The sequence below is a fragment of the Lynx rufus genome, unplaced genomic scaffold (assembly GCF_022079265.1).
Source record: "Lynx rufus isolate CCGP_SWC_20201006 ecotype Redwood Valley unplaced genomic scaffold, mLynRuf1.p SCAF_23, whole genome shotgun sequence".
NCBI classification, from domain to species: domain Eukaryota; kingdom Metazoa; phylum Chordata; class Mammalia; order Carnivora; family Felidae; genus Lynx; species Lynx rufus.
This window is the reverse complement of record NW_025814838.1, coordinates 8,920,398-8,932,474: the sequence shown is the minus strand read 5'-3', so window position 1 is coordinate 8,932,474 and position 12,077 is coordinate 8,920,398. Positions and strand designations below refer to the sequence as shown.

General features: G+C 43.6%; 1 protein-coding gene across 1 annotated transcript in view; it reads left to right on the top strand.

Moving 5' to 3' along the window:
- LOC124517964 (acyl-coenzyme A synthetase ACSM1, mitochondrial-like) overlaps window positions 1-11,347 on the top strand; it is a 46,046-nt gene extending 34,699 nt beyond the window's left edge. The window contains exons 8-13 of the mRNA XM_047087735.1: window positions 684-764; window positions 1,315-1,416; window positions 7,058-7,185; window positions 8,700-8,799; window positions 9,662-9,781; window positions 11,261-11,347. Of these exons, the coding sequence (XP_046943691.1) occupies window positions 684-764; window positions 1,315-1,416; window positions 7,058-7,185; window positions 8,700-8,799; window positions 9,662-9,781; window positions 11,261-11,347 (618 nt within the window). The remainder of the gene's footprint in view (window positions 1-683; window positions 765-1,314; window positions 1,417-7,057; window positions 7,186-8,699; window positions 8,800-9,661; window positions 9,782-11,260) is intronic.
- The last annotated feature ends 730 nt before the right edge of the window (window positions 11,348-12,077 follow it).

Genomic DNA, 12,077 nt, shown 5'->3' with positions numbered 1-12,077 from the left:
TGACTTTTCTTGGGGGCTGAATAATAGCAGGTAGTAGTTGTTTATTGAACATAACCTGGTGTGCCTGGCACTGGGTGAAGGGTTTTCCGTACACCCAGGTACTCTGGGAGGTAAGTGTTATAATTACCCACCTTTACAGAAGAGAAATCAAAAAGGATTAATTGGCACACAACTGGAGTGAAGATTCATATCCATGAAACAAATCCTAGTCTGACTTAACTTTAGAAAAAATGACATTTTAGAGTACCATAAAGGAGGAATATGGTGCATCAGGAAGATAAAGGGGGTGGGGCAGTTCTCTAGCAGAAGGGACAACACAAACAATATGAATACTCTCAACACAGCTCTGAATAATTGAGACTAGGTTCCTGTCACTGATCAACAGCCCCGAGTAAACATTAATGGTTTCATGGCCTTCCTCCAGCAAATGGACACATGTCTGACATATAGTGGGCCCACCACACCTGATATTACATGCCCACAGGTGCTGTGAACATCTGCAGACCAGAGTTGGGTCAATGCCTTGCACCTTACCTTGAATCTGGGCCTTCTAGCTTTCTCATAAGAGCTCTTTGCACAGCATCAAATGACATTGGTGAGCCAGGATGCTGTGTATAGTTCTTGATGCTTTGTAATCAGCCAGGACTCTTTGACCAACCCCATTTTCTTTCTTTTGTAAACAGGGAATAAGTTGTGGCACTTTACGGGGAATGAAGATCAAGCCAGGTTCCATGGGGACAAGTATCCCCCCCTTTGACATCCAGGTTTGGTCCTAAAGACATTGGCCAGGAATAGTTAGGGCTTAGCTGGGATTGGACAATTGTGTGACACCAGGTGACAGAACCAGCTGTTCCCACCCCACTCCCCTGCCCCAGTTGCCGTCCTTCCTCCTCTCCTCCTGTTTTCCCTCTGATTTCCTTGGGAGGCTTCGTTTGAGAGCTGCAGTATCCTGGGCAGGAATGCAGCTGAGCCTGGCAGCTGGAGGCCTCACACACAACAGATGGGACCAGAGCACCTGGAGCACCCTGGCATCTCTCTCCATCAGCTGGTGCTTCTAGTTTTTGCTCACCTGTGTCTTCCAGCTTGACGATGCATTTGCAATGCTTGTATATCCATGAAACAAATAGACCCATGACTGGAATTTCACCATTTGCTGAATTCAAACACTTTTGGCAGTTTTAATTTATTTTCTGACAGGGCTTCTCCCCGCCATTTATTCTCACTGGTGTCACAGGAATAGTCAGCTAACGTTTGGGTGTGGCAGGTATGTTGGGGTGGCCCTGCAGGGCGGGATTCACAGGCCTCTTGCTCCAGATCATTGATGAGAAGGGCAACATCCTGCCGCTCAACACTGAAGGCAACATTGGCATCAGGATCAAGCCAACCAAGCCCATGGGCCTCTTCATGTGCTATGAGGTAAGTGGTGACCCTCACCTGACCCCTTCCAGGCCCTGAAAATCCCTGCAGGGAGCTGTGTGGGTGCTGAGTGAGTGGGGGTGATTCAGCTCTGCACCCTGAGCCTTCTTCATACCTCCTGTCATTCACTCCAACACAGTGAAGCCTCTTCTTTAAAAAACTTTTTTCAGTGTTCATTTGAAAGAGAGAGAGAGAGAGAGAGTGTGAGTGGTGGAGGGGCAGAGAGAGAGGGAGACACAGAATCCGAAGCAGGCTCCAGGCTCTGAGCTGTCCATACAGAGACCCACGAAGGGGCTCGAACTCACAAATCGTGAGCTTATGACCTGAGCCAAAGTCAGAAGCTTATCCAATTGAGCCACCCAGGTGCCCCCAATGAAGCCTCTTCTAATTAATCTCCCATGTTCCCACATCCCTTCCTGTCCTAAGCCATCTGGCGTTTAAGTGCTGATGGGGTAGAAAGAAGTCTGGTTTCAGAAGCAGCATACTTGGGTAACAATGATCTTTTGTGGTTGAGAGTGCAAGCTTTAACTGGGTTCACATCCTACAGTTCCATTTACCAACCACAAATCTGTTAACAATGCTGAGTCTCCAGTGGGCACTTTTGTCTGCACTTCACAGAGAAAGAAACTGCAGATTGGAAGAGTTGTATGTCTTCTGCATGTCAAATAAATGGCCGCTCTAGGATTCAATCCCACATCTTTTTGGTCCCCAGCACCTATATAAGAAATTGAGGGATTACATAAAACTGTGACAGATTCTAAGGATACCTGAAACTCTTAACCAGACAAACCCTAGCCTGGTTAGTAGTGGCCACTAAGAAGAAATTCTCAGCTTCCAAGATTGGCCAGGGGAGGGTGGACAGACCTTGAAATTGACCTCAGACCCATCTCCTTTCTCCACAGTAACAGCCATTCGTATCACTGTTGTCACTCCATGGCCTATGGCAGGGGAAGCGGGGCACTGCTTCTTTTGAGATATTATTGCCCAAAAGCAAATATACAGACCCTAGCCTTTATTCACTGTAGCACAATTTTAAATGTGTATAAAAGAGAAAATTGTAAACACAGAGTAACACGTATATACTTCAGTGGTTCTCAACCCTGCATTTGAGGAGATTTAAAAATATTAATTTTTGGATCCAACCACAGAGATTCTGGTTAAATTAAACTGGGAAAGTCCAGAGCAATGACAGTTTTTTCTTAATTGGAAATTATATATTTCGTTTTACAAAGATCTCCTCAGTCTATGCCCAAACCTGTATATGTATGTCATTTCACATGCTCTCATGACTATATGTTGTCACCCCTCCACTGAGATTTGTTTGCTTTTTTCCTTTCATTTTTTTATTGAGATAAATATATATAATATGAAATTTATCCTTTTCACCATTTTTAAGCACACAATTCAGTGGCATTGAGTAAATTCACAATATTGTGCAATAATTACCACCATGCATCTGCAGAAAATTTCTTTCATCCCAAACAGAAACTCTGTTCTCATTGAACAACTCCCTCTTCCTCATATTCCTAGCGTTGGTAACCTTTAATATACTTTTTGTCTTTAAGAATATGCCTTAGCCAAAGCATAAGAGACTGTTAAAAACTGAGAACAAACTGAGGGTTGATGGGGGGTGGGAGGGAGGGGCGGGTGGGTGATGGGTATTGAGGAGGGCACCTTTTGGGATGAGCACTGGGTGTTATATGGAAACCAATTTGTCAATAAACTTCATATATAAAAAAAAAAAAAAGAATATGCCTCTTTTAGGGGCACCTGGGAGGATCAGTCAGATAAGCGTCCAATTTCCACTCAGGTCATGATCTCACGGTTTGTGAGTTTGAGCCCCGTGTTGGACTCTGTGCTGACATCTCAGAGCCTGGAGCCTGCTTCAGATTCTGTGTCTCCGTCTCTCTCTACCCCTCCTCTGCTCCTGCTCTGTCTCTCTCTCTCTCAAAAATAAACAAACATTTAAAAAATGTAAAAAAAAAAATATGCCTATTTTAGGCACCTCAATTAAGTGGAATTGTGCAACATTTGCCCTTTTGTGTCTGGTTTCATTTCACCTAACACATGTTTTCAAGGCTCCCTCATGTTGTAGCATGTACCAAATGTCATTTTTTAAGGCTAAATGATATTCCATTATATGTATGTACTATGTTTTGTATATCCATCAATTTCTTAATAGACATTTGGGTTATTTCCACCTTTTGGCTACTGTGAATAATGCTGCAATGAACATTGGTGTGCAAGTATCTGTTTGAGTTCCTGCTTTCACTTCTTTTGGGTGTATACTCAAAAGTGGAATTCCTGGATCATATGGTAATTCTATATTTACTTTTTGAGGAATTGTCAAAATGTTTTCCACAAGTGGCTGTACCATTTTCTATTTCCATCAGCAACGCACAAGTGTTCCAGTTTCTCCATATCCTTGCCGATATTTGTTACATTTTCAGGTTTGTTGTTGTGTATACAATGGTCATTCTAGGGGCGGCTGGGTGGCTCAGTTGGTTAAGCATCCAACTTCGGCTCAGGTTATGATCTCATGGTTCGTGGGTTCGAGCCCCGCGTCGGGCTCTGTGCTGACAGCTCAGAGCCTGGAGCCTGCTTCAGATTCTGTGTCTCCCTCTCTCTCTGCTCCTCCCCCACTCAGGTTCTGTTTCTCTGTCTCTCAAAACTAAATAAACATTTAAAAAATTAAAAAAAAAATACAATGGTCATTCTAATGGGTGTGAAGTGGTATAGTATGTCATTATGCTTTTGATTTGCATTTCCCTAATGACTAATGATGTTGAGCATCTTTCCATATTCATATTCTTTTTTAAACTGTTTTTTAAGTTTATTTATTTATTTTTGAGAGAGAGAGAGAGAGAGAGAGAGAGTGCAAGCAGGGGAGGGCAGAGAGAGAGAGAATCCCAAGCAGGCCCTGCACTGTCAGCGTGGAGCCTGATGCTGGGCTTGAACTCACAAGCTGTGAGATCATGATCTAAGCTGAAACCAAGAGTCAGACACTTAACCGACTGAGCCACTCAGGCACCCCTTCATATTCTCATTGATCACTTGTGTATCTTCTCTGGCCAATTGTCTGTTGAAGTCCTTTGCCTATTTTTACAATTGGGGTTTCTGTTGTTGTTGATTTGTAAGAGCTCTTTATTCATTTTGGATATGAATCTCTTATCAGATATATGCTTCCAATATGTCACATATATTACTTCCATTCAGTGCATTGTCCTTTTACACTCTTGATAGTATCCTTTGATGTAAAATTTTAAAAATTTGATAAGGAACATTTTATCTATTTTTTTTTTTGTTTAATGTGCTTTTGGTGTCATAGTCAATAAATAATTGCCAAAAACAAAGTCATGAAGACTTTCCCCTATGTTTTCTTCTAAGAGTTCCAGAATTTCAGTTCTTCTGTTTAGGTTTTTGACCCATTTTGAGTTAATTTCTGTGTATGGCATATGGTAATTTCATTCATTTGCATGTGGACATCCTAGTTTCTCAGTGCCATTTGTTGAAAAGATTAACTTTCCCACTGAATGGTCTTGGCATTCTTGCCTAAAATCCAGTTGGAAGGGAACCTAAAAAGAGATGTCATTCAATGTTTTTAAAATGGTTTTTTTTAGGGGGCACCTGGGTGGCTCAGTCCAACTCTTGATTTTGGCTCATCATGATCTTATGGTTGTAAGATTGAGCCCTACTTCAGGCTCCACTCTGGGCGAGGAGCCTACTTAGGTTTCTCTCTCTCTCTCTCTCTCTCTGTCTCTCTCTCTCTCTCCCTCTGTCCCTGCTCTCTTGTTCACTCTCTCTCCTTCTGCCTCTCTCTCTCTCTCTGAAAAAAAAAAAAGCTCAAAGTAAAAAAATAAAACTTTTTTTTTTTCTGGAACCTCTTAAAATCATTTTATGTTCCACGTGAGGGATGATGCTAACACACTGCTTAGTGGTTGAGTACAGAGACTGAAGAGTAAGAATTTTAAATTCAAATACCAGCCCTTCCACTGACCAGCTGAGTGACTTTGAGCAAGTTGTTGTGCTTTTCTGAACACTCATTTCTTCTACTAAATGGGCTGTAAAAATCTAGCCCCACATGAAGCCTGTACATGCATGTTCAGAACAGTTCTATTCACAACAGCTTCAAACCAGAAACAAGCCAAATGCCCTTCAATAGGTGGACATCCAAACTGGAGTTCGTCCATAACATGAAATACCATTTAGCAATAAATAGGATCAAAGTACTGATGAATGCAAGAAACTGGATGAATTTGCAGAAAATTATACGGAATGAAAAAATTAAAAAAAAAAAAAGAGCTAGACCCAAAAGGTTGCATACTATTACGGGATTCCATTTATGTAACATTCTTAAAATGACAAAATTATAAAACTGTGGAATAGATTAGCCACTGTCAAGGGGTTTGGGATTTGGAGGGAGGAGGGAGGGAAAGCAGGAGGGAGGTCAGTATGATACAAAAGAGCAATGATCCGGGGCGCCTGGGTGGCGCAGTCGGTTAAGCGTCCGACTTCAGCCAGGTCACGATCTCGCGGTCCGTGAGTTCGAGCCCCGCGTCGGGCTTTGGGCTGATGGCTCGGAGCCTGGAGCCTGTTTCCGATTCTGTGTCTCCCTCTCTCTCTCTGCCCCTCTCCCGTTCATGCTCTGTCTCTCTCTGTCCCAAAAATAAATAAAAAAACGTTGAAAAAAAATTCAAAAGAGCAATGATCCTTGGGACTGTGGGAGCCTTCTGTGTCTTGACCATGGTGGTGGATGCAGGAACCTGCACATGTGATAAAGTTGCAAAGTACTGAATACACCAGACACACACATAAGTACAAATAAACCACTGGGAAATCTGAGATTGGTGGATTGTAGCAATGTCAATATCCTGGTTGTGATATTGAAGTACAGTTTTGCAAGATGCTACCATGCGGGAAACTGGGTAAATGGTACACAGGATCTCTATGTTATTTCTTATAACTGCATGCAAGTATACAATTATCTTAAAGTAAACAGTTTAATTTGAAAAATACCAGCCTTATAGGCTTTCTGGGAGGATCGGGTGAGATAGTATTGGGGGAAGGAAATTCTTTTAACAAAAGTTTTTGACACCTCTCATTTTTTCAGACACACTGTGAATGCTAAGTTGAGAACAATAAATAAAAGGGTCCATGCTCTAGTGGAAATTTTATTCTACTAGAGCTCCACACAAAAATTTGTCCTTAAAATTGGCTCATTATTGTCCACTAATTGGCAAGTAGTGTGCATTGAGTACTTGGAGGTAGTGAAAATAGACTCAGAAAGATTACAAAACTTGTCTCAGTGCCAGGTAGAACAAGGAGCAGAATTTGAACCCAGATCTGAGTACCAGGTTGTGGGTCATCATCGCTAAAGTAATTGCCTTCAGGGATGCCTGGGTGGCTCAGTCGGTTGGGCATCTGACTTCAGCTCAAGTCAGGATCTCACACTTTGTGAGTTCGAGCCTTGCATCAGGCTCTGTGCTGACAGCTCAGAGCCTGGAGCATGCGTCAGATTCTGTGTGTGTGTGTGTGTGTGTGTCTGCCCCTTCCTCTCTCTCTCTCAAAAATAAACAGTAAAAAAAAATTTTTTTAATTTAAACTAATTGTCTTCAACAAACGGGTGCTGTTATCTTTTCAGGACAACCCAGTAAAGACTGCAGAAGTGGAGTGTGGGGACTTTTACAACACTGGGGATAGAGCAACTATGGATGAAGAGGGCTACATATGGTTCCTTGGGAGGAATGATGACATCATCAGTTCCTCTGGGTAGGTATGGCTGATCTGAGCCAGGAAGCATCACTCTCACATGCCTGATGGGATCTAGCTTGTCCATACATTTGTCCATGTGTTGGTGATTTGACCCTCAGGCTAATTCTGAACAAAACTTTGTCTATGAGGTCCTTTTCTGGGGCTATCTGTGTATCTTCCCCAAGCCCTGCATCCAGAAGAATCAATCAAAATGAAGTCCAACAAGGTCTTCAAGAGGAACATAAGACATTATACAATTTAGGGGCACCTGGGTGGCTCAACTGGTTAAGCATCCAACTTCTGCTTGTGTCATGATCTCGCAGTCTTTGAGTTCAAGCCCTATGTCGGACAGCTCAGAGTCTGGATCCTGCTTCAGATTCCCTGTCTTCCTCTCTCTCTGTCTCTCCCCCTCTTGCACTTTGTCTGTCTGTCTGTCTCTCTCTCTCTCCCCAAAATAAATAAACATTAAAAAAAGACATTATACAATTTAAAGGATTTAGAAGGAAGACTTTACTTTGACCCCTACTGGTTGAGGAAGCTTATTCTATGCTTGGCTTCTCTGATCGGACACAGCATTTCACAGAAAAACTTAATAATAAGTAATAGCAATTAACCTCTATGGAGCACTTCCTATGTGGAGGCACACTCCGCAGTGCTTTATATAATCCAGCTCTCAATGCTAGAAGGTACATGCAATTATGCCCATTTTGCAGATGAGGAAACTGAGTTACCAGTGAAGAAAGTTTCCTAAAGTTTCACAGGGAACGGGCTGCAACCCAGATTTGAACTAGTTATCTGGCTCTAAGTCTGTTGTCCCTAACACGTATGTGATTTAAAAGATTTTTGGCATATTACACTAGAGTAACAAATCCTCTTGGAGATTTCAGGGAGTGAGTTTGTTTCCTTTTTTAATTTCTTTTTTTTTTTTTAATTTTTTTTTCAACGTTTATTTATTTTTTTGGGACAGAGAGAGACAGAGCATGAACGGGGGAGGGGCAGAGAGAGAGGGAGACACAGAATCGGAAACAGGCTCCAGGCTCCGAGCCATCAGCCCAGAGCCCGACGCGGGGCTCGAACTCACGGACCGCGAGATCGTGACCTGGCTGAAGTCGGACGCTTAACCGACTGCGCCACCCAGGCGCCCCTCCTTTTTTAATTTCTAAAACATGCTAATATCGTGGGGAATAGGATACAGAGTTTACATGAATGTTTAAGGTAAAAGTTGAGGCTGCCAATAGGTTTCATGCCAGGGGAAGCTGCTTGAGCCAAGCCCTGGAACCCAGGGAGGACTAAACCTGGGCCCTCTTCCCAGACCAGAGGCAGTGAGGTGAGAAACCCTGGGGAGCATGTGAGTGTTGTATTGTGTACATGAAGTGCAAGACAGAGGAAGGTCACAGGTATCTGGGCTCCCTGAGACAGTTACCCTACATGGCAAAGGAAGATGTGACTCTGCAAAATATGACACTTGAAGGCCTGGGTCACCCAGCCCTGCCAGCTGCTCAGAAACCAAGAAGGAGTCATTGATCCTCCAGGTACCGAATCGGGCCAGCAGAGGTGGAGAATGCCCTGGCCGAACATCCAGCAGTGGCTGAATCAGCTGTGGTGGGCAGCCCAGACCCGATTCGAAAGGAGGTAAGGAGGAGGACACAGAGGTCATCTTGTCTGTGCGTGGGCACCTGGAAGGCCGGTGCAAGAGAGACATCCCCCAGGCCTTATTTTCCCAGCCTCCCACCTAAGGTGAAGGGAGGGCAGAGAGCATGTGCATGTGCATTTACACCGTGTGGTCACCAGAGGGCACTGGGCCAAAACTGTGACAAAATGGTGCTTGTGAATCCTGCACACTGAGGCCTCCAATCTGCTATTGAATGAGCCCTTGCTCTGTGCCAACTCATTTCCCCCTCACAACAGCCTAATTCTTTAAGGATTCTGATAAAAAGAAACAAGCATAAAGAGATTAAGTAACTTGCCTGATCACAAAGCTCTTAAGTGGTGGAGGTGGAATGGGAATTTGAGTAATCCTTCTCTGGATCATGCATTCATTGATTCAACAGGTGTGTGCTGACTACCTACTATGTACAAGGCCCTGTGCCCTGTAATAGGGACATAAGTAATATAAAACTATCTAATTCCCAACATTTATTTCATGCCCACAGAACTCTATCTACAATAATAGTAAAAATGGTGATGATAATGATAGGAATACAAATAATTTAAACTGGCTTCATGTTTTGCATGTAATATCTCAATGAATCTTGACATAAATGCAACGAGGGGTGAAGCTGTGCTATCCCCACATCACTGAGAAGGAAATGGAGGCTGAGAGGTTATTTTCTAAGACAAAGAGTAGAAATTGGAAGCATGGAAACTGGTAGTTATCTTCTGCAAAGGCTCAACTCTCCCCTTGTTTTTCCATTTACTTAATAAACATTTACTTTTTAAACTATACAATTGGTTGCCACTCAGCCTGAGCCTTCACTCTGGTTCTGCGCTACAGGTGGTGAAGGCATTTATTGTCCTGACCCCGGAATTCCTCTCCCGTGACCAGGACCAGCTCACCCAGGAGCTGCAGCAACATGTGAAGTCAGTGACAGCCCCATATAAGTACCCGAGGAAGGTGAGTGAGGGCAGATGGATGGGATGTGGTCCCTGCCAGTGGTTCCTGGGGCTCTGCTGCTCCAAATCCGCTAGGGTGGCCAAGGAGAAGCTTATGTAGCCAACAGAATGAACATTTTCCTATGCAGAAGAAGCGGTTCAACTCAGGGATATGGGGGAACCAACTTAATCAGAGGGAAACTTTGTCCTGTGTCAAAAACATGGCTGGCAGGTCAACGTAAAGAAAAAAATTGAGATAAGTGCCCAGAGACATCAAGATTATTTGTAATCTTTGAACATTTGGAAAAGAAATTCCAATCAATAACTGCTACACATTTTAAAAACATTATTCGTAGTAAGAAATACATTCTAAATTGCAACCCAGTACATGTATAGGTACATAACAAATAAAGGCTAACAAAGTAATATTAATTCTAACATACAATACATTCTGAGAGTTTTTATTCTACTTCATTTGTTTTCAAGGCCATGTGCAACCTATGGAAGTGTTCAGGAATAGAGAAATGATTACATTATTTATGGTATTTAATGTAGTCCTAAAATTTAAAAAGACAATGCAGATCTTTTATTTGTAACTTGAAAACATCACAGTATCTTATTAAGAGAAAAAAGCAGGCTGTAAATGAATATACCTAATATCATATTTGTTGGAAAACAACAGTTTGAAAGGGTACATATGCCACAAATTAACATTTCCTTCTTTTGTAATAATACGTTGCTGCATTTTCTGAATGTTTACAATCAGGACATAAAGCTATACAGCTAACATTTATTGGCATTCACTATGTGTACCAGGTCCTGGACTCAAAGATTTACATTTTTACTATTTGATTTAATCCTCTTCAAACCTGAGATGCTGTAACCACCCATTTTACGGAGCAGAAACGGAGGCTCAGAGACTCCCAGTAAATTGCCTGAGGTTGGAGTTAATAAAAGGATGGAGCTGGAACTCAGACCCACGTGTATCTGACAAGAGATCATGCTTTGAATGTTGGGCTGTCCTGCCTCTTAGGAGGAAAACAGAGGATGCATGAAAGTTAGGATGGACTAGAGGTTATTGTGGGTAACAAATAGCCCTAAAATCTTAGAACCTTATAATAAGGGAAGTTTCTTCCTTGCTCGTACCACATGTCCACCATGGTCCCCCTGGGACCAGGATAAAAGAGCACCCACCAGAGGTAACTACCAGGTGACATAAGAGATGGACAGAGAGGTGACCAGACTCACTTGTTCCCAAGTGTTGTGTTCAAGGTGGCACACTTCACTCCCACTCACATTTCACTGGTCAGAGCATGTCACAGGGCTACGTCCAGCTTAGTGGGTCAAAGGACAATGTGACATACTTGGTGGAGCCTAGTGAGGCCACTACATGGTGCCAGCCTGTCTGGGGGACTGTGCAAAGGCAAAGAAGGGAGGTGGGGCATTGGTAGTAAATGATAGCAGGACTAAGTCAGGATGGGTTTGCTTCATCCTCAACCAGGTGGAATTTGTCTCAGAGCTGCCCAAAACCATCACTGGCAAGATTAAGAGAAGTGAACTGCGGAAAAAGGAGTTTGGTCAGATGTAATCAGCACACTCAGAAACCACTCTATAATCTTGACCAAATCCCTGGCTGCCTCAGTTTCCCCGCTATGGAGAGGGTGAGGAGGGGAATGTAGAGCACTGTTTTGCAAGAGCATCAGGAGTGCCCATGTTCTAGCATTTTTGTTCTCTTAAATTAATATGTTATTTTCTTCCCTCCACATCCCTGGGTAAGTGCTCCAAATGTGGTCTGGTAATAAAACATTGACATCAGCATCCGAGGCGACCTTGTGTTGTGCTTTTATTCTGTGAATAAACTGGCACTAAATGCTATCCCTCCATAATTCTCCCCAAGTTGCATCAGAGAAAACTCTGGTGCCAGATTCTCCCTCCTGGTTCCAGGGGCCCTGGGTGACTCCTTATGCCCATTCAACAACTAGGACACAGAGGTCAGGGGGACACTCCTGTGGCCCCAGGTGTCCATCTCTGTCTGGCTTGCCCATGCCCTGCTGAGGATGAGGCCAGGGCCAGAGCTAGTGAGGTGGCTGGGGAAGGGGGAAAGGGCCGAGGGCAGCCCAGCGTGGTGATTCCACTTGTTCGCAAGACCATGGCTCCCTGCTCCATCCACCTTTCCATGGATCTGCTGCCACTGCCTCTGAATGCTGCTGCTGCTGCTGCTGCTGCTTCCGCTTCCTGGCCTCAGCCTGCGCCAGCACAGGTGAGTGAAGGATCTGCCCTTTGGGGACTCAGGAGTCCTGCAGGACTCCTCCAGCTCT